We start from the raw sequence: 22874 nt of genomic DNA on the forward strand, positions 1-22874 counted from the left end.
CTGTGCATGTTTTATGCATTAATCACATCCAAGCAGAAATCCTCAAGTTATTCATTTTGAATGTTTTTCTCATGTTGCAGTACCTGCTAGTTAAAACCAGAAGAGTAGTCAAGCTCGAGTTCAAAATAGTTCCTTTTTCTTACGTCTTGCTACTGTGATCTTTTCTCTTATTTCAGAAGTTAGGATCTTATTAGCTTTTCTCTTTTAACCAGGCTTGAGGGACGTTAGGAGTTTTAGAAGTGTTGGTATCTGGTTAAAAGCAAGTTCTTCCTTTTTCTTTAATAATTTAAAGCAGTTGCTCAGAAAAGAAACTCTCTTGAGATTGATGCTTCTCTCCTATCTTCTAGTTGTCCAGTCCTTTGAAATGAAAGAAACTAAAACCATGGATGAAGCTGTTTTTTCTTGTCGGATCAAAGAAGACCTAGAAAATCTCAATTCAACTATACGTTCATATCACTAATGGCAGGAAGAGTTTTTAACTATCTAGAAAGTTTTGTTTGAAGAAAAGGCTACTTCCTCTTGCCCGACCACCAAGAACAAATTATCGCCAACCTTTTAAGGAAGAACTGCTTATGAAACAAAAGCAAATGAAGCTCTAGCTCGGCAGTTTGCTTTGCATCTTAAGATAAAAAGCTCACTCCAACATGCACTATATGATACCAAAACTTTAGGGAACTAAATTACTTGTATACTCAAGTCAACCTTTTTATTTTGCCTAGGCATGAGTGCTTTCCTTTTCTACATTTGGTATATTCTCTCTCTAAGATAGAAGGTCTTTCCTCAATTTCCCATTTGTAAGTTGTTTCATAGTTAATGAGCAAGAAGAGGTTTAGGAAGTTGATTCAAGCAAGAAGAGGTTTAGGAAGTTGATTCAAGCAAGAAAGGAAATCTATTAACATGGTGGCAATAGGGCTACTATTCTTATCGAGAAAGAAGAGTTTTTTCTTTTTAAATAAATCGAGAAAGAAGAGTTCATGATCAATCAGTTTGGACACTCAGCATTTCAAACAAACTCATTGTTGAGTCGTCCTATAGATATTTAGCTAAGAAAGATCCCAATGAGAGCAATTTTCTTTACCGAGAAATTTGGAAGGTGAAGACCCCTTCTAGAGTAGCTTTCTTCGCTTAAGGTCATGTGTACATATTGACCATTGATAAGCAAAAAAGTAGAGGAAATATTATGGTAAATTGGTGTCGTTTATATACAAGGTGGAGGAAACTTGCAACCATTTGCTATTTTGGTGTTCCGTTGCGCATAGCTTATGGTCTATGACATGGGATTCATGACTTTAATTGGGTTATGACAGGCATAGTAAGGGATAAATTATAGGCATGGAATGGATTGATTGAGCGGAAAAAAATGTTTGGGGCTTGTTCCACTATTCATCTTTTTGGTTGTGTTGAAAGAAAGAAATAAAAGAATTTTTAAAAGAAAGAGAGTATTGATGAAATTTAAGAGAGATGGTTTCAGATCCTTGATTTTTTAGATATGGGGTCAACCATTGTACTGCATGAAGAATTTATGAGAATTAATTGATATTTTTATCTGACTTGTAAATAATTTTGCATATGAATTTGTAACCCCTTAGTATCTATATTTAATAATATATGTTATACTTGTTATTTCAAGAAAGAGAGACAGAAAAAGAAGAGTTCACAGCTACCAAGACTGAGTCAGACTATAAGAGTTACCTTACCGCCAACACTAGTAGGTAGTGCTTAAATTTTTTTACTAGTTTAGTTTCCATTTTTCACTTGCAGATGGGCTCTCAAGACAAGGGATTGAAGGACATAGCTCTTAAGATAAGGCTAAAGTCCTAACAAGCTTTCCCTACCACATAACACATCTAACTGAGTTAGAAATCAAACATTACAAACGTGGCTTGGAACTCTCATTTTATTTTTATTTTTTTTTGAAATAAAAAGAAATCATTTTCAAGGTACTAAAGGGATACCACTCAATAAACAATTATTACAGCTCAATCAAATGATCTAAAACTATCCCTAAATCCTTAAAATCCTAAATGTCATGTCTCAAGAATAAAAAATAAAAAATATAAAACCATAATGTCATCTCATTTTATCTTTTTCCTCGTTCCTATTTGATTACTGATTAGTTATTGCTTCACCTTCGTCTTAACATGTTATTGTTACTATTTTGTATTTCTATTCTTGTATTATGTTGGTACTTTTTCTAATGCTTCTAAATGTTTTTTTTGTCACAGCAAATAGTTAGATAGAACTAGAAGAAAAGTCAAACTCCTTTCTCTCAAGTCTTGCCGTATTGATCTTTCCTCTTATTTTAAAAGCTAGGATTAGACATAATTTTCTGTGAAACAGGCGTAAGGGAAAGCTTAGTTTCAGAAGAATGTCTCGCAAAAGCAATTTTTTTTTTACAAATAATATTAGATCAATTGTCTAGGGAAAAAGCACTTAACATTGATGCTTCGTTCTTATCTTTCAACTAGCCTTTTTACAGGATGAATTAGTAGCTATGGAAGGAGCTTTTTTCCCTCGCCAGGTCAACGAAGATGAGGAAAGAACTTCAAACAAGTTACCCAACAAATGTTTTCTTTCAATGGTGCATCGAGGAAGCATGCTAGAACGAGAATTTAAGTTCACAACTATAAAAAATAATAAATTGTCCGAATTATTATTAAAATCTAGTTAATGGATTGATGATCAATTAGGTTTCTTTGTTTCCTTCATGATTTTCCCATCAAATTGTTAAAATTGAAATTGAAATTATATGATTTATTATTAATATTAATCCATATAAAAGAATTTAATACTTGAATTTTATTAAAAATGATTAAGTTAGATTAAGTCTTATTTATATTTACATTAGTTATATAATTTGGTCGACTGTTATCAAACCCGTCGGCCTTGACTCTTAATTCAAATTTAATAACCGTGCTTGCCTATAACCTGACAATTTATAATTTGACCATTTATCTCATAAAGAAACAATTCATCCGCATACATAAGTGATTTTTGTGTCTATATCACATCCCTGATTTTGCTCGTGCAAAATTTCCTGTAAGAGACTTTGCAGAGGGCAAAATGAGCTAGATCTAAAAAGCAAGAGGATATTTGTTACAGATTCTGACACAAAAGCACAAGCCTATAACTAGATCAGAAGTGCTTTAGATATATCGGGAATAATTGGGAGTAATCAGGAATGCATTTAGCACTGGAGTATTGTTACTCGTGTGTTCACAAAGAAAAAATTCTATGTTGTGTATTCTGCATTTATTTTGACATAGTCATAGCTCAAATCACAGCCCCATGCCTGGCCACTAGCTGGCCCTTCACCTGTTCCGTAGAAACAAAGCAATCAAATAAGTAAAAGATAACAAGGTTTGAGAAACTCAGTACACAGAATAATCTCTTACTGATGTTCACGATTAATTAAAGTTAGCAGTAGAAAGGATGGTGCTAAAATATTATTGTATCATTTTATTATTACTTGGTGAGAAAGATGATCTCATTCTTCACATTTTCATTTCTCATGCATGCATAAAGACTTAGTTGTTTGCTCTGAGTCACTGGAAACCTACCTATGGATATGTGTACAACAACAGTTCCATGAGTCTCTCCAGCTTGTTTGAGATAGTCACTAGCTGCAGCCCTGAAATCATCTCTTGTTATTATTAGAAAAACATGTGGGAAATCTAGTGAGGTATGGAAAACGTGTGTATGGCATATAAAAGTTATCTATCACACCTGTCAAATGGAAGGGGTTGCCCACCATTCATGAGCAAGACATCTCCAAGTGATATTTGGAGCTTGTTAATGTCGAATGAAATCCCTGCATAGCCAGCAGCAGCAGCTAAGCGACCCCAATTCGGATCTCTGCCATATACCGCAGCCTGATGCCACAATAGAAATTAGGCAGAGGAAAAAGTCAATTGCAAGTATCAAAATGGGCATTTAAATTCCAGTTTCATGCCTTGACAAGTGATGAAGAAGCCACAGAGCGAGCAATTTTTGCTGCATCAGTTTCAGTATTAGCACCAGTCACTGTGACCTGCAACATTTTACGTCCCTCATATAAAAATGAATAAAGGAACTTGACTCAAATTCCAGCTTAATCAAAACCTGCATTAAGTAAAATCAAGTAACTCATATAAAACTCAGGGATTCACGTTCATTTCTCAATTAGGAAAGAAAATTCGAGGGCTGTAGATAATCTAATTTAGAAATTAAGATACAAATTAGAACCCGATTATACAGATGCAGAAACTAAGATAGAAAAATAGACAGCCCTGACTGCATTGAAAATTAAAGACTTCTCGGAGCGAAAACCACAATAGGAGCAATTCAATGGACAGATTTCATATATGAATCAGTACTTCTGCAGATGGATGTATTGACACCTTTCACATGGTCTACAAATAATTTTTTTATATTTACTCTGACTCCATCACAACAGCAGTCCTGATGGACCACAAATGGTTGCATTCTGCAGTCAGAGATGCACAAACATAACACACGAATTTGTCCCTTCCTACCACTCAGCAAAATGCAGACACACGAAAACATAAAAGAAAATAAATCTAGTTGTCAGAGATGTATGAATCTTGACACCTCACATTTTGATAATAAGGGTAGTAGTGATACATGGTTCAATTACAAGAACAGTCCTGATATAGTGGCTAAATTCTTTGGACAAAGTGGCAAGTGGCAGAGATCCAAGACATAATCTTGGCTATGTACCAAAGATCTTCCTTTATCACCTGGTAAACAAAACTATAGAAAGACCAAAGAGAATCAGCTTCAAAATACTTTAGCACAAGATGCAAACCTCAATTAGACATGTTGCTCCTTCTCCATCCCAAGCAATTGATTTGGCAAGGCCTTGCATTACCTGCAAATAGAGACAAATTTAGTCCTTGAATAAATTCATCATAAGGCCATTACCATGGAGATCAGAAAATCAAATGGCAGACAAGCCTACCACATCAAGACAGGCTTGAAGTTGTGTTGCCTCATAACAGTTCATAGATTTGATCAAGGGTGACCCAGATAACCCACTGGCCAGAGCAATGACGGTATCATTGGTACTAGTATCTCCATCTACCTATAGAAACATCATATCTGAATCAGCCAAACATAACTCCGCTTACATGCACATGGCGGAAATGATTAATGTATCTAGGTCTAGATACATAATAAAGAGAGTTGGAGATGCTACCGATTGGTTCAAATATACATCTTCCTGTTAAAAGACTAAAATACCAGTTAGTCACAAATAGATTCCAAGTTCTATCCTTCGAGGTATGTTCCAGGGGGCTGAGGAAGATCACTATTTATACATGTTGCTTATTCATTTTGAGGCATGATATATGGAAATTTAAACCAGCTCTAGGGTCTAAGGACATTCTCAAGCTATTTAAGGTTAAAGGGATAAATATACTCTTATAATCAATCTGTATTATAACTTGCTTATATCACTATTCTTTTTTGTATCATTAGGGTTATACAACCTTAAGGCTTTGTAAGACTACAAATCTACATCTAATGTCTTGTAAGGTCATAAATAATATTCATGTGACTAGTAAAATCACCATTGAATATTTTTCAACGTGACTCAGTACTTCAATGACCTATGGCGGAATTTGCAGAAACTCAACTTGTACGAGGAACAAAGGTGGAGCTGTCTGGAGACAGGCTCCAGTACCGGCAAATCATGGAGAAGAAGAGGCTGTATAAATTTCTTCTCGGCCTCAAACAAAGAATTGAATGACGTTTGGGGGAGGATTCTGGGAACCAGACCAATTCCCAGTATCTGTGAGGCCTTTGCCGAAGTAAGTATGGAGGAAAGCTGATAAAAGGTAATGCTCGGGAACCCGTTGCCAGTCTTGGCTCCAGAAAAGTCAGCGCTTTCTATTCAGGAGTCGCACATAATGTCGCGGTAAAAGAAGCAGAAAAGGGGGAAGCTTTCGTGCAAGCATTGCAAGAACTCCAGCCACTCAAAGGAGACCTGCTATAAAATCTATGACCGACTAGTACAAGGAAATAAAAACTAGAACCTAGGAGAAAGAGAGAGACGAGGAAATCTGGAGAGAGAAATCAGGGAGAATGTGGCTGTTTCAATGGATTTGGATGCTAAGGAAAAATAGATGAACAAAAGACAGTATTCAGTAATAAGCAGTTGGAATATTTAAATAACTTAATGAGTGCCCATCAACTTAGACTAGTGATAGGTATTGGATCTACTTCTCATTCAGGTAAACCTAACTAATACCCCATTTAATTTTCAAAGTTCAATTAACGTATGGATTATTAACTCTGGAGTTTCAAATTATATAATTGGTAACCTGAAATTGTTCAATACATATGAACCATGTCAAGAAAGAACCTCTATTAAAATTGCAAACCGGGCCTTTATCAAGGGTAGTTGGAAACTCATTGTATGTTTATCTAAAATTATAGAATCAAACCCTAAGTTCTATGTTCGTGAACTAAGTTGTAATTTATCGTTAACAAGCAAATTGACCCAAATATTGAGAGTTCGTGCTAAATTTGATTCCATTGTGGTTAACGTTCGGGAACTATATTCAGGAAGACAATTGTCAATGCTGAGATCCCCTCAGGGCTCTATATCCTTAAAAGTAATTATTCTCAAGAATCTCCTTTCTTCGAACTCTCCTGTTTTAGCTCTTGTAATGATAGTGCAACAATGTTATAACATTATAAATTAGGACATCCAGTTACTTACAAAGACTGTTTTCCTCATTATTCACCAATAAAAATTCTAAGGATCTTATGTGCCATATATGTCAACTTGCAAAGCACACATGAAATACATATCAGATACAACCATACAAAAAGTCAAACCTTTTTCTTTGATAGATAGTGATGTATGGAGACCATCAAGAATGAAAAACATTACTGGGAGTAGATATATTTCTTCTGTTTGTAGATGATCATATTAAAGTTACCTGGGTATACGTGATGAGAAAACATTCGAGAGTTGGGGAAATATTTCAAAAGTTCAATAATACGATTTAAATCCAATTTCGAACTAAAATTCAGATCCTTAGAACAGATAATAGCAATGAATACTTCAAATTTACTCTCAAAAGTTATCTTGAAAAGCTAAGACATTATACATTGAAGTTCGTGCGTTAATACAAAATGGGGTAGTGAAAGAAAGAATCGCCACATCCTTGAGATTGCCAGATCACTTAATTTTCAGCAGATGTACCGAATCATTTCTGGAGGGAAGGAAGCCATACTTACTGCCACCTATCTTACCAATAGAATGTCATTCTGACTATTAAAATTCCTAACTCCAGTCCAGAAGCTACTCCAACCTACTCTCATAATAGAACCATTGTCGAAAATTCCATCAAAAATCTTTGGATACAGTGCATTTGTTCATATTTATCCACAACACTGCAGTAACTTGGATCCAAGATCAGTACATCTTTTTAGGGTACATCCCGCACCAAAGAGGAAACAAATGCTACTAACCTAAAACCAACAGTTTTAAACTTCAGTAGATGTAACATTCTTTGAACAATAACCATTTTTTTCTCAATCAGACATTCAGGGGCAAAGAAACCAAGAAGAATCTCATATTTTGGATTACTGGGAACAAATGGGGTAACATGACCAACCTATAGAGCCATACAACATCTTTCAGGGAAGTCTTATTCCAGCACTTTGAACAAGTTTCTAAACCTGAATCATGGATTCCATAACATGCACCTACCTTGGAAACTTCCCAAGAGAATCCATCAAATCGTAATGGAGAGATCATTGTTTACTCCAGAAAAAAGAAAAAAGGGAGATATATAGTGCAGCAACTCCTGAGCATAGCCAAGATTCCTTGCTGAATAAGGGTTCTAATTCACAATTAGAGCATACTGAAAGTGAAACAATCAGAGATGATCATCCAATTGCACTAAGGAAAGGGGTAAGAACTTGTATGAATCATCCATTATGCAATTTAATATGCAAAATTATCACCTCAATTCAGGCGTTTCTTCAACCCTGGACAACACTCATGTCCCTAAGATAATTCATGAAGTTATGAGTTATTCCAGATTGGAAGATGGTTGTATTGGAAAAAATGATAGCCCTAAAGAAAGATAACACTTGAGAACTAGCAAATTACCAGATAGAAGACAAACAGTAGGATGCAGATGGGTATTTATAGTGAAGTATAAAGCAGATAGGAAAATTGACAGGCTGAAGGCTCGATTGGTTACAAAGACACAATTATCTGGCATTTATTACCAGGAGGACATTTGCTCCAGTTACTAAACTAAAAACAACCTGGGTATCCGGCAGCAAATCTCGATTGGCCACTTTACAACTAAATGTAAAGAATGTTTTCTTCAACATTGAACTTACAGAAGAAATATAAATTGATATCCCCCCCGGACTTTGAAACTCAAGTTAATATGAATAAAGACTACAAGTTGAAAAAGTCTCTATATGGTGTAAAGCAATCTCCTAGACCGTAGTTTGTTAGATTCAATAAAGCAGTTAAAAAACATGGATACACAGTGTCAGACAGATCACATATTATATGTGAAACACTCCCAGGTGTGAAAGATTGCAACACTTATTATCTATATGGATGATGTAGTAATAACAGTGAATCATGAAGAAGAAAACTTGAAACCCTCTAAATTCGAGACTAAAAATCTAGGAAATCTTAAATATTTCCGTCGGATGGAAATAGCCTTATCCAAAAAGGAAATCACTATGTCACAAAAAAAAATATGTAATTGACTTGCTTAAAGAAAATGGAATTAGTGGATGAAAACCAGTAGACACTCCAACGGAATCAAACATCAAGTTTGGAACATAAAGGGAAAGTACTCCAGTCGATAAGGGAAAACACCAGAGATCAGTGGAAAAACTAATATATCTTTCGCACACTAGACCAGATATAGGATTTACAGTGAGTGTTGTAAGTCAGATCATAAATAATTCAACAAAGGAAAACTTAGCGGCTGTAAGATTGAATCTTGAGATACTTCAAAATGACTCCAGGGAAAGGTAATATTATTCTTTGCAACAACTATAAGAAGAGACATACAAACGTTCACTGATGTTGACTGGGGAAGATCAATCACTGACAGGAGATCAACCTAAGGATATTACTCATATAGGGTGACTTAGTGAGATGGCAAAGCAAGAAATAACGCTCTAAGTGATTCTTAGGCAGAATTCAAGGCAATGACATTAGGAATCTGTGGAGTATGGCTCTCACCTGTACTGAAAGAATTACAAGTTGAGAATATCACTCCCATAAAGTTTGTGTCAATCTATCTGCAATAAGAATCGACAAAAAATCTAGTTCATCATGATAGGATTAAACATGCTGAGATAGACCGACTATTTCATAAAAGAAAAGACAGAGCAAGGAACAATTCAAGTGGTACACGTTTCATCCAAATAACAAGTAGCTGACATAATCACAAAAACTTTGCCAAGAAAGAACTTTGAAGACTTGCCAAGAAAGAGCAAGGGAAAGTTTCCTTTATTCTTTACAGTATATTTTCCAGATTTTGAGGGATACCAATTACTCCTCTATAAATTGCAGAATAATCTGGAACAAATTATGAATAAAAATTCAGTCTTTCTTCAAGAATCAATACCCAAAAGACATGCCCAAGTACTTAATAGGAAAGTGAAACAGGTTTTTACCCTAGAAAACCTGTCAAATACGACATCCATGCCATCACCAATGGGAACCAACTCAGATTTCGAAAGATTGATTTTCAAACCAGAAACTACTTAAAAACAAAGTAAGATGCATCAACTATTCAGGAAAGACTCCTTATTTGGCCTGCATAACAAGAGGGTGCCATCAGCAAATAAAATATGAGAAACCAAATTCCCTCCTTACCATCAACCATAACCAGTTCTCCAAGAAAAAGATAATAATAATCTCTTTACCTTGGGAAATCATTTAGTTGAGAGCTTCCATGATTATAATAAAAAGGAGAGAGAGGGTCACCTTCTTCCAAATCTCTTAATGCAAAGAACAAACTAACAGACTGATAGTCATAATTGCACAAGAAAATGAAATGCAATAATTGATTCATTGGCACCATCTTTCCCCAACTTCACCTTCTTAACAATGGAGAAAGTTCTGAAATATATGATCATAAGCCTTCTCCACAACTACTTTGCAAAGCAGGCCCTTTTACCCTTCTTGATAAGATAATCCATCAACTCATTGGCTACAAGGGCAACCTCCGTAATTTAATGATCCACCACAAAGGCATTCTGATATTTCCAGCCATAGTACCTATCACCTTACTCATCCACCTAATCACCTTATACACACGGCACGCAAGACTGATGGGTCAAAAATCTTGAATGTTTGCAAACAAATCTGTTGTTGAAGAAAAAACCTTGGAAAACCTTCATAATGTCACATCTAACAGCATTTCAGTTATGTTGTAGGAAAGCTAAGAAGAAACCATCCAGGCTAAGGACTTTATCTCTGGCTCATTATGCGTTCAATAAATCTGTTCTTCACAGAAAGGTTTCTAAGCCCAATCCTTGTCCACCAAAGACAAATAGGAGAAGGAAAGAACACTCAGATTAGGTCTCTAAGGAGCTTGCTGCAATTACAACTTCCATAGAAACCCTTTACCACCTCTTTCAAATCCGTACCAGCATCAAATAAAACCCCGTCCAACATCACCTTGTCCATGAAATTAGATCTTCAATTGAGGATATGTTATGGTCCCCTTCCTTGATCTAAGTAGCCTTTTTAAAAAAAAAATAAAAGTATAAAGTTGTATTGAAGTAAAGGTGCCAAGGGGGCACCGCTCATTTACAAAAAATTTACAGATTTATTAAACAATCGACAATAGAGCCGATATCATCAAAACATTCGATATTATGTTCTAAAATAGTGGACCCAAAATAATAGAACTAGTTATCAGTGATAATTCTGAAGTCGACTTCTTTTCCTTCGAAAACACGATTGTTTCTATCCTTCCAAATGATGCAAAATATAGTGAGAGGGACAAGTCTAAGAGTTTTCTTATGGCAGCTCAATCTTTCCCCATGCAAGTCGCTCATCCAAAATTGATTTAGGTTTGATCCAAGATAGTCCCATGAGACCAAGAATAGTATACCAGATGTTGTGAGAGACCAGACATCCCAAGAGTAGGTGATTACATGTTTCATTGCTGTTTTTGTAGAGAAAGCATCTATTGACAATTGTAAGACCTCTTTTCATTAAATTATCTAGTGTAAAAATGCGGCGGCCCTTTGTTGCTTCCCATGTAAAAAAGGAAATTCTTGGAGTGGCACTCGATTTTCAAAAAATATTTAGCTGAAAATTTTGTCTGTTCTTGTACAATATTGCCGACCAAAGTCTTATACAGGAACTTAACTGAGAAAATACCAGATTTAGTGTGTTGGCAGATGAGTTTGTCATTGTTGTCAGTTAAGAATAAGTAGCCTTATTCCTTCCTCTCCATGAATCTTCTCCATAAGAAGCAAATTGGCCTTTCCAATTTGAGAGAGCTTCAGTAACCAATTCCTCCACTAAGAGACTCAAGCATTAATTATATCAGCCAAGTCCTCTATTCTATGGATATCACCAAATTGAGTCTTACTCTGAATCTTGATATTATATTTGATATTCCAGGCTTCTTGACAAGAACGAAGCTTGACTACCAACAAAAGAGGATTCTCCCCACCACTCTTAGGTGAGGTCTTCAAAACCCTTAACCTTGATATATTTGTTCATAAAGCTAAATGACCATGGGCGGCCCCAAACAAATGGGAAAGTGATCTGAAGTAAGTCAAGAAAGAAGTTTTTGCACAAGGCCCCTTTCCTCCAATTCAAAACATAGTGAGAACAAAATCTAGTAATGCAAAAACAAGAAAGTTGCCTATCATGTTTGACCAAGTCCATTTTCCTCTCAACAAAGGAAGGTCCACCAGTTCAAGTCTTATCAATAATTTCCCTAAATGCCTTAGTGCAAGAGGAGGAGAAGGACTCTTTGAATCTCTCATACTCATAGAACACCATGTCGAACCCTCCTGACATGATCTAAATCTTTCCAAAGAAGCTTCCTTTCACTACCTTCACCCTTGCTGTAGACTCCAATAAAATCCAAGGTAGACAAAAATATTTGTTTTAAATAGGCATGATATAGAAACTTTCCCCAGCCCTTGATGAGATCTAAATTGCTTTCTTTCTACACAACCAAAATTCGCCCAGAAGATCCAACAATCGTTTTGGCTTTCTAGCCCAAATCTAATCACCTCCACAAACAATGGATCATCGTCATTCAACTACATTTTAATCCTTGTATTTAACATGATACATAGATAACAGAGATACCTATTACACCTCAAAACTATTGTCCTCTTTTCTTAAAAATAACTAATTGAACAACCCAATCTTTTTAACTCTCCACCTAACTTACAACTTTCTTCTACCATTGGACACTATTGGTCTTTTGAGATTCAAAAGTTGACTTGTGAACTTTAATAAATTGAAATAATCGACGTACAAGCTCCTTAAAACCAATAAAAATAACACCCAAAAGCTTACTAACCATAATCACTTATGTGAGCATGGACATGGTTCAAGTTGGTGGAAATAATATCTCAATGTCAACCGGGCCCATTATAAGGAAAAGAGCTAACATATTACAACAAACCTTTCAACTCTTTGTTCAAGCATGGATCAATGAAAAAGATGAGCTTGTACCCACTAAAGAAATCCAAAGAAAGAAGACAACAAGACCATTAACCCAATAGTATAATAGTATATACTATTCATCCCAAGTTCAAGAGGAAGATAAACAAGAAAAGGAAAAAATTCTGCAAGATATGAAAAAAGAAAATTCCCATGAAATTTTATTCCTTAATCATGTGGGAAATTTTCACAACTAAAGATCAACCAAGGAGGGAAATTGTTCTTAAATTGCAAACTATCTTAAAAAAGAGAAAAACTCCTTAAATGCCAAATCCTACAGAAAAGAAAAATACTTGAAAAAGAGTAAATTATCTTACCAGAATTTCTTCCCCTAAATCAACCACAATTAATTAAGATATTTTCATAGGGAGATTATATCTATCTTATTTTAGTTGTAATTTTCTTAATTTTTATTAAATTTCTATTTTAATCTAGATTTAATTTCCTATTTTTACCATTAATTAGGACATTATCTTCTTTATTATTCACATGGCCTACACTGTAAATAGCCATTCAATTCAAAGTTGTAATTCATTAAGAATTTTTAATTTATTAATAAAATTCAAATATTTTTATTTTAAACTTTCAAGCTTGCAATAGTGAGTGAGTGGGTTTTCGACCGATTTGTTGTGTTAGGAATTGAAATTACTTATTAAGATAAGTCCCGTTGCGTATTTTCAATTCTACTTCTTTATTTTTTTTCAATTACCTTAGTTTTCACTCCCTTATTAAGTGCGAGTCAAGTAATGAGGCTTTACTTAGGGTTTTGAGTTTCTGACTGCTAATGCATATGCAGAGTTTTGGATTGCATTGTTGATACCGAGTTATGCATTAGCCACTTTCTAAGCGCCCATTGGGACACCTCCATCTCACCGAACCCCCCGAATAAATAGAATAAGAGCTTCCTTCTATAGCCTCAGCCTTCCCCCATCATCCACTATCATAAGATCACTCATTCTTTTGGATTTTGAGAATATCATTGATACTCTAACAGCATTGTAAATGCTTTTATACATGGGTAATACCCTTATTTTCTTGGTATCATGTTAATAGATACTTAACACTTTTTATTTCAAAAAAAAAAAATAAGATCATTCATTCTTTACACCCTCAATTCCTTATCAGGTGAACCAAAAATACGAAGTGGAAAGATGGACATATCTAACAATAGTTGACAATAATGAGACTAGTAAGAACTTTAGTTTATCCACATCTCTAACTTAGCTCGAAACTGTACATAAGTATGGTCAAACACTACTAAGTATTTTTAGGTAAAAACAAAATTTATTTTTGACTTATGACAAAATGAAACTAAAAGATGAGAATAGATACTTTCGAAAAATGCCTTGTATTGTAAAAATGAATTATATTTTTTCCAAATAAGTATATTCATTAACTTTATGTTTCACTAATTTATTAATTCTATATATATTGAATCAAAGAAATAAAATGATTGATTAAAATAAAATAAAATAAATATCTTGAAATAATTTAAAATATTAGAATAATTTTGTGGTGCGATATTCTATTATTTCACACTTATTAATAATTTTGTTATATAATTAACTAATATAATAGTATATTTATATTGAAAGCACTATTTACAGCCAATTCTACCGAACACTATAGTGATTTCATCTTAAACTTCTTTTTTACTAAAAAGATATTAAGAGCACTTTTAGCAGCTTACACCAAAATGATCAATACCGCCAGATGAACCCTAAAGTTTCTTTTTACAAAAGCATCAGTCTTCATTGAAAGCCATTGAGACGATTAGGCAAAAAAGAAAGCCGCATGCGAGGACTCAAGAGTCTGATTCTACCTCCTTGATGGTTCCCAAATGGTGCTCTCAGTAGACACCCAAGCAAGGTCTCAAAATTGGTTCACTTGGGCTTGAGAAAACCAACTTCCTTTTGGCTTCTTTAATCTCCTAACATCAAACCATTGCCTTTCTCCTTTAATGAGAGTTTGGGCTTAGAGAACAGATACTTGGTTGGAAGTGCAGGCCCATAGAGAGAGCTTGATGGGGGTCTTTTGAAGCCAAAATTTTTGCTTTGAAATTCAGGTTGTGAGCAAACTGGGTCAAGTTTAACAGGTCCACCTAGTGAAACCCACAACATCAAACCAATAAAAGGATGACGCCAACCCCACAGCCTTCTTCCTTGCACAATCTGTTACCAGTGAAACTAATAACCAACTGCTCTTTGCAACAAGCCAGTGACTGTCGCCATATGGCAAGGAACCAGGTTATACGACAACTTGGGAACATTAAGCTTAGATGCCTACTTATTGAGCACTAACATTGCTTCGCCACATCCAAACCCACAACTCCTTTGACTGCAAAAGAAAAAGTTATCACCCCCTCCATCTCCGTGCCTTCAAGAAAGAACAATATAAAAACCTCTCCTTTTCTCAACTGTAAACTCCACAATTTTCTGAAGTTCTAAACCGAACACAAAGAACCTCCCTCTCTCCTTCTCTAAAAATCCTTCTCCAGAACATGAAACTGGACTCCCATATCTGTTCTGAAAGGGAGTTGAAGAAACAAGTGACCTCTGAACCAATTAAATAAATTGATCTCCTTCTACCTCTACCATCTCCAAAGAAAATGAGAATATTAATATCATTCCCTTCTAAGACCGTATTGAAAGTTCCCCTTTATCATCAAGAGCTTCCTTGGTGACAAAAGAGGCATGACCAAGGTGAGGGAACCTAAAATAGGGACAAAATAAAGGAAAGTGGAAGGAGAGAGAGAGAGTAGAGAACATAGCGAAAGACTTTTATTTACGTATCATAGTTCAAACTGGTTATATTATCTACTTCAGATTTAATCAACCCTTTTGGTGGTTTGCATCAATACAAGATCCAATATCTAGATTAAGAGCCTCTCAAAAATCCATGTGGAAAACGAGATATGCATGGCTAATCTCTTTCTCTCAAATTATAAAATAACTATTTATGCCCTTGTAGGTTTGGCTTTTTTAGAGTCATACTCATACAAGAATAAACCAAATAGAGATATAGATATATATACATATACGATTTAAAAAGTGGAAATTTGGTAAACCTTATAATGTAATGGTTCTTCAGCTTGTTTGACCAAATTGATCTTACTGCAATGCCACTCTACACCTAAAAATATCTATTCATCTTTCTACCTCAATATAATCAACTTTTTATATTGATTAATACCAAAAACATTACATTATCTCAACTTTTAGTTAAAAACTATATGTAAGTCCTTTTTTTTGGGGGGGAAAAAGAAACTATATGTATCTTCACTATCTCAATTAAAAGAAATTATTAGCTCATACTTGTATACTTTTGACCTTTTAATAACGATGAAATTTATTTGAAACTAATTTTAAATACTGGAAGGATGAATTTAATGTGTTATTACATATTTTCAATTAGAAATCCTTAAAGTGTCCTTTTTAGTTATTTTAGAATTTTCAGTTTAGAAGAACTATTTATACCAAAAGACAGTCAAAAAATGGTATAACCAACTAATAATGCAGTCAAATAAAAGTATTATCAACTAACAGATTTGAGATTTTTGGGACCTTGTAAGCTCATCAGCCAAAAACAGACTCATGATGAAAATGTGATAAGAGGCTATCCTTCTAAGCCAAGAACTTAAACAAAAACAGAGAAGAGATCTTCACCATAATGTCAATTTATTGACCTAAAAACAGACAGGAGAAATCAATGATGTTACATACAGTTATTTGGTTGAAACTTCGGTTTACAGCAATTTGCACCATCTTTCTCCAGACAGTACTTTCAATAAGGGCATCGGTTGTGATTACCTGGAACAAGTACTTCTGTTCAATAACGGAAAAAGAATTTATCATTTCTCAATGTCAGGAAATTGAGATCTGAAGGACATACACCAAGCATGGTAGCCATGTTAGGGTGGATCATCCCAGAACCTTTTGCAATCCCCCCAACCCTAATGTTGGTTCCTCCAACCTGCGCAATTGACCATTTTATGAAAGGGTATACAATTTTTGCAGGCACCAATTAAAAAAATAAATTTATTCTCAGGACAGTTACTTTATTTGTTTAAGCAAGGGCTATAACCCAAAAGTAGCAGAAGTACACAGAAAAGAAACTATAATGGCTCAGGAGTAGAGACATTTCAAACTTATATGTTTGTGTTGCATGTTTGAGTCTCACTGCAAAATTGACTCCCCAACATTTTTTGTGCTGTAAATATAATGGAATTCACAGCATCTAAAATAAGAACCAAGTCCTTGCACACCTCTGACTGAATTGCCACGCTTTTGCTAACAAGATCAGTTGTGGTGATCGCCACTGCTGCAGAATCTGCCCTGAACACCAATTGATAAGATTGAAGAACAGTCAAAGAAAATATGAATATCATCAGAGAAACTTACTAATCAAGGATCAAGGTGCCATTTCGATTTTATACTACAAGATTAATAATAAGGTTAAAATAAAAAGAGAAAAGCATGGAATAGATACAACTAAAATTTTCATGGGCATAATGATATCAATAAAGACATAACACAGAGCATATTTATCTAAAAACTTGAATAAGAGACTAAGAGTTAGTGGTGCAGAAAAATGAGATTACCCTTTCACGGATGATGAGAGAAAATTAACTAGTTTTGGAAGGGAAGCTAGAAGTGCCTCCTGCATAACAAATTAGTAGCAAATTTATCAATTACCTATGCTTGGATGACGAAAAAAGAATGCCACAAAATCTATCTTTCACATCCCAATTCAAACTATCTTCATCTGATTCCTTAGAACATCCAATATAGAAGTTTGGATGTCATTTATACCTTCTTTATTCTTTGACCAATTACACCAGTAGACTCAATAAGCACTTCTCCTGGCTTCACTTGAAGTAGCTGCAAAAGTGAACAGTTCTGAGCCTAAAAAAAATTTAAAAAAAAACAAGCACATAATCCACTTTACAGAAATCAGAATGGGGAAAAGAACATTAAAATTTTAAGAGTACTATACCTTAGCAAGGTTATTTGCACAATCTATCACATCCTGGTAACCAGCATCACCCTGGACATCGTTGTAGATCTTTTAGCCAAATAACACTTGATTCAATTTCCAATGAAAGCCTATTTCAAATGAATGTTCCAGAACCAGAAATGCAGAAATAATAAGAATATATCACTTTCCTTCTACTTTGAGAATGAAAGTAAGAAGCAGAACACATTTAGACTCTTCGGCAAGCATGTAGCATCAGGGAGAAAAATTGAATGGTATGAGAAAACATTAGACTATGACAAGAAAGCTTACTGTTGCAGCATTTGCTTGGCCAGCATTTATTAAAACTGCACGTGCCTGACAAAAGGAGAATTGTTAACTAGCAGAAGCTTTTATAAATCAAACCAGATTAAGAACTCTTACTTGCATTATACAGATATCAAGCGCAAATAATCCACTCGCCATTTTAGAAAGGTATTTATTTGAGACGAGAAGTATGAAAGCATTTTGCTGCGAACTATTTGTTTGAGATGAGAAGTAGAAAGGTCAAATTTTTAGCTCATTAACAGTCAAAGTTTTAGCTCATTCAAAGCACTTTTTTGGGATAAGCAAAGTTACTAAAATGTAGAGTAATGTACCACTTCTGAAATATCTAATGCATTTTTGCAGTATACAACAGGTGCAGCTGCAACCAAATTCGTCGTAAATGCCCCTGGAAATTTGAAAAGACGCACACCAACAATAGTTTTAATAAAATATTCATGAGTTACATGTCTTCAGTGCTAGAAATTTGTCAAAACATGCAGCTGAGAACAAATAGACTCTATCTTCTGGAACATATGCTGCAATTGAACATCAGATGGAGAATCACCAAAAGCGTAAATAAGTTATTCAAATTGCTCAAAGAATGGAATTCAACCTGCAGATATGGCATCAACATCACAAGTGATAAGTGCAAGATCAGGTTTCTCTCCTTTGGCACGTAGTCCAGCATACAAGCCAGCGGCCCTGAATCCCTTAGCAGCAGTAACCCCACCCGGAATCTATGCGTACAGTACTCAAAGAAATTAAGGAATATAATAGAAAATGAAAATCACATTTGCAACTTCTACTGTATCCGCTATGTAAGGTACAAACTCCTCGCCATGATGTCTCCTAGAATAATTATTACAAATTCTTATATATACCTCCAAATATTATCTATAAAAGAATATCTCCAAATGTTATCTATAAAAGAATTAAATCTATCAACCCAAACAAAAACTCGAATATCAATGTCTAGAAGGGGACCGCTATGTTTACACTTCCAGTCTATGACAACACAATTTTTGCTCTTAAAAGTACCGCCTAGGAGACAATAAAAAATTGAGATGCTAACCAAAGAGAAACTTGAGTATTTTCCAGTTATTATCACGGTTAACAAACAGAGAAAGAATTAGTGGCCGACCTGCTTCCATGGTCCTTCAGGAAGGAAAATAGGAGCAGCTGGTATGTGATCAGAGGCTTCATTCACGGTGGAAGCCACAGCATATACCTTATAATCTCTCCGAGATAAACCACGCATGCTTAACGTCTGCAAATTCGACGATCGAATCATTTATTATACCATTAATACGGTTTATTTGCAGACTTTTCCAGTAAAAAGAAAAACAACACACGTTCCATTTAATTAGAGCAATTTTTAGCAATGCATTAGCATCCACTTTTACTTCCATTAACCCTCTGAACTATAGGAAATTAATTCATCTAAGAAATGAGAAAAAAAGAGAAGCAGAAAGAAAATAACCTTTGAGGTAAAGAGTTGAGAGAGATTCATTGATAATGAATGAGCAACGCAAAAATGCATCTTTGCACCGCTGAATGTGATGAGGTAGGAATTCGAAAATGGCGAGTTTAGGGCTTTAGGGGTTTCTGCTCAGAGACAACGCTCGGCGTTAAGCAGACAAATTTAAGTTCGCTTGGAGCCAACAGTTACGTTGATTTCTTCCAAAATAGCAGTATAAGGAGACAAATTTAAGTGCCCTCGGAGGCAAGAGGTACACTCATCAAATAATTATTAGTTTGTAGTTGAAGTCATATCGTGGAAATTGGGTTAAATCTCATTAAATTCACTATGTTTTTGTGAGAATGGAATACTCAGTAGCGGTTTAGTTTTAATATTTATATAGTTGCAACAAGTTACAAACTCAACATATTATTTTATTTATCGCAAAAATAAAATCAAAATAGTAAATTAGTCATTATACTATTTTAAAATATTTAAATTATTTTCTTTTACTTAACGTATCATTAGTAGTAATGTCACATAGCAATGAGTTAAACATGAGTCATATTCTATCTGTAAAAATCTTCACTTTAGATGTCATATATCCACTGACGTAATATCTAATTTAGCAAGTTCTTAAAATGTAAGAACTTATGAACTATTCTGAATAAATAAAGACAAAACGGTTTAAACCAACCTATATACAATCCCAACAAATCCCCAAACACCTCTTCAAGGATCCTAAAAACTTCCTCATTAATATCCCCCATAGATAACAAGCTCTCAGGCACATTATCAAAAACCTTCTCTATTGACTCATAAATCCTCACGAGCCTTGCCTTAACCTCCTTTAAGAACTTCTATAGGCCTCATGCATCACATTGAGTTGTAATATTGACTTGTAAAGACTCCCCTCCTTCTGCACACTTTCACGACACTGTTGTTACTCCTTTGCCACGAGAGACTGCTAATAGAGGCAGTCCATCTTAGCAGGGCGTGGGGAAAGGACGAGTTCCTCAAGTGATTTAAAGAGGAAAAAGTTAATATTCTCCACATTTGAGTGGGCTTTATAAATAGTCTTGTAGTCAAGGTAGGGCCTTAGTATGTAGAAGACGAATCAAGTATAGGCAATGTTAGATATGGTGTTAGTTGTTAAGGCCAAGGCCTCAGGTTGGGTGAGGCTTGGCATCTAGGCCACAAGTTCTTATATTTGACCTAAAAATAAAGAATGAGGACGAAGAGAAGAGAGAGTGTAGGGTGGTAGTGGCTGCAAAGGGGAAGAAATAAAGGTTAGGACTTATGTACATAAATTCATTCAACTGATATTTTTCTTCAAAAAAAAACTTACTATCTTTATTTTTTTGAACTGATTCATGGGTTCTCCTAATTTTAAAATTTGTCATTTTAAATGTTACGTCACTGCATTTATGACATTTGACATTAATATTGCCCCAACCAGAATGCAACATGTGGTCAGCCTGGATTCACATGGCACTTCCACTAAAATTATTAGTGTGTATTTACTATCATGGACTAAATCATAAAAATTTTGTAAGTACATGGACCAAAATTACAAAAAGTACTACATGAATCAATTTAAATATTTTAAAATATCATGGGAACCAATTTAATATTTTAGCTCAAAAAGAAAAGGTAATGTTATATGACAGTAGTCTCCAATTTATGATAATTGTCATATTTGGGGTTGGCAAGTACATAAAAAAGTAACAATATGACAGTAGACTCTTAATATATCTATACTAGTATCTATGCTTGTAGGTCACATGAGTTTATTATTTTATATGACTCACGAGTTTATTATTTTATATTTTTAAAATTGTTTAGTTAATAAATATTGAATCAATTACAAGCACTAAAATTTCATAATTTTTTCAATTATTATTTAACTAGTCAACTAAAAAATTAACTATTTAATCGAATAACGAAAGAATCTTAGTATTTAACAAGGCCCAATTCATGTTTAAAATATATTTCAATCATAATTAATTTTTTAATAGATTTAGTTTTATTTTTACATAGACAAAAAAATTTAAATTCACGAACTTAAAATAAATAGGCATGCATCGTTAGCTTATTAATTATAGAGTTTTTAAATAAATTGTAACAACCTACTACCTCTATAAACATAGGCATCTATCAATATTTGAGATGACAACTTAGAGAAATGTTATAAAAAGAATAATACAAAGCCTCCAAAAGCAAGAGCGGTAGAGTGTCTCATCCTCTTTAAGGCCTCCACCTCTTTAGTGTCTTCTTTCCGAGAGCAAGATTAAGTCTTGTTCTTAACATATTGATGTGAATCTAGATAACACCGACAAAAAAACTCAATCCTAGGAACCAAGCACTGAGAAGGAAGCTAAAGATATCCTAGATATCCCTATTCTGCCTTATTTGATTAGGACCACCTTGTCAGTCTCAAAGACTATCTATATCACATTTCATGTTGTCTATGTCCTATTATGCTTCTCAAACTGCTTTTGCAATGCTTTTAATATAAATGTTATGTCATTCATGGTTATTTCACACTTCTCACTTCCAAAATTTGACATGATGTATAATCTGCAAGAAAAATGTTAATAAAAAAAATTCCTCTCAACACTCCCTTACATGTTTCACTTTTGAATAGATTTATCACTTCTCTCATATTTTCACTCAGGATTTTGGCTTTTATCCTCTCTTACACTCATACTCTCAAGCCTTTTACTACCTTATTCTCTTCTTCAAGTTGTACTTCAAAATTGAAAGCAACTCAATCACGATATACAAGAAGTTGTTATGTGACACTTTAATGAATCCTAACGAATAAAAAGGTAAACAATTAACACTAGATGCAAATTAGATAATCAAGAATAAAATCTAAACAAACGGGTTAAGGTGGGTGTGTTTCTTTAAATTAATTCAAAAAAACTAGAATGTAATTAGCTACTTTTAATATAATAGAAACAAGAGGTCTATGAAGAAACGAAACTAAGAATACAAGAAAATGATTTTTGACTAATGATAACAGAATTCATATCACTCCTAATGAGAAATCTAAATATGTAAACCTACAATCTATTCCCAATGTAAACTATTCTATTGTGAGGCAATATATGTGTAGTTGATGCACTTTAACTAAGATGGACATAATTGAAAGTTTAATTGCAATAGAAACTGATTCTGATTTTTTTTTCCTTTTCTTTTTTTTTTTATTTTTCTTTTGATTTTTTTAATTCGGTCAACAAGAATAAAATATGAAAAGACAAAAAACACAAAATTAAAGAATAAGAACGAGATGTAACTAGAATTAAGAATAACAAAAATAGAAGTTGAATAGTTTAAATAAATAAGAACAAGAAGATAAACTTCGATAAATCAAACACAAATGATACCTAGAGATTTATCTAATGTCAAAGCTCTAATAGCAAACTGATG

The 22874-nt window shown here is 34.2% G+C and overlaps 1 protein-coding gene across 2 annotated transcripts; it reads right to left on the reverse strand.

Moving 5' to 3' along the window:
* Positions 1 to 2924: 2924 nt before the first annotated feature.
* On the reverse strand, positions 2925 to 19795 carry LOC110820942 (arginine biosynthesis protein ArgJ family). Of its 2 annotated transcripts, XM_022050584.2 has the most exons (17): positions 19461 to 19794; positions 19122 to 19247; positions 18594 to 18717; positions 18313 to 18386; positions 17987 to 18031; positions 17696 to 17746; positions 17512 to 17580; positions 17301 to 17359; positions 16965 to 17034; positions 16592 to 16672; positions 16423 to 16509; positions 4961 to 5083; positions 4808 to 4870; positions 3953 to 4030; positions 3727 to 3872; positions 3561 to 3631; positions 2925 to 3315 (listed from the first exon to the last, which is right to left on the reverse strand). In XM_022050584.2, exons 1-17 carry the CDS (start codon positions 19518 to 19520, stop codon positions 3233 to 3235), a joined length of 1410 nt encoding a protein of 469 aa, XP_021906276.1. In that variant the 5' UTR covers positions 19521 to 19794; the 3' UTR covers positions 2925 to 3232. The 2 variants fall into 2 exon arrangements, with proteins under 2 accessions (XP_021906276.1, XP_088065765.1); XM_088209639.1 differs by lacking the exon at positions 18313 to 18386 and having other exon boundaries at positions 19461 to 19795.
* Between the last annotated feature and the right edge of the window lie 3079 nt (positions 19796 to 22874).

This window comes from Carica papaya, chromosome 8 (genome assembly GCF_054855325.1).
Source record: "Carica papaya isolate Zhongbai chromosome 8, ASM5485532v1, whole genome shotgun sequence".
NCBI lineage: Eukaryota > Viridiplantae > Streptophyta > Magnoliopsida > Brassicales > Caricaceae > Carica > Carica papaya.

Bases quoted from the DNA above. Each gene is read 5' to 3' on its own strand.
- LOC110820942 (XM_022050584.2), bottom strand. From the start codon at position 19,520: ATGCATTTTTGCGTTGCTCATTCATTATCAATGAATCTCTCTCAACTC. The intron at 17,035-17,300 runs GTAATCTCATTT...ATTGGTGTTCAG, and splicing joins CTCTCATCATCCGTGAAAGG to GGCAGATTCTGCAGCAGTGG. The intron at 4,031-4,807 runs GTTTGCATCTTG...AAAATGTTGCAG, and splicing joins GAGCAACATGTCTAATTGAG to GTCACAGTGACTGGTGCTAA.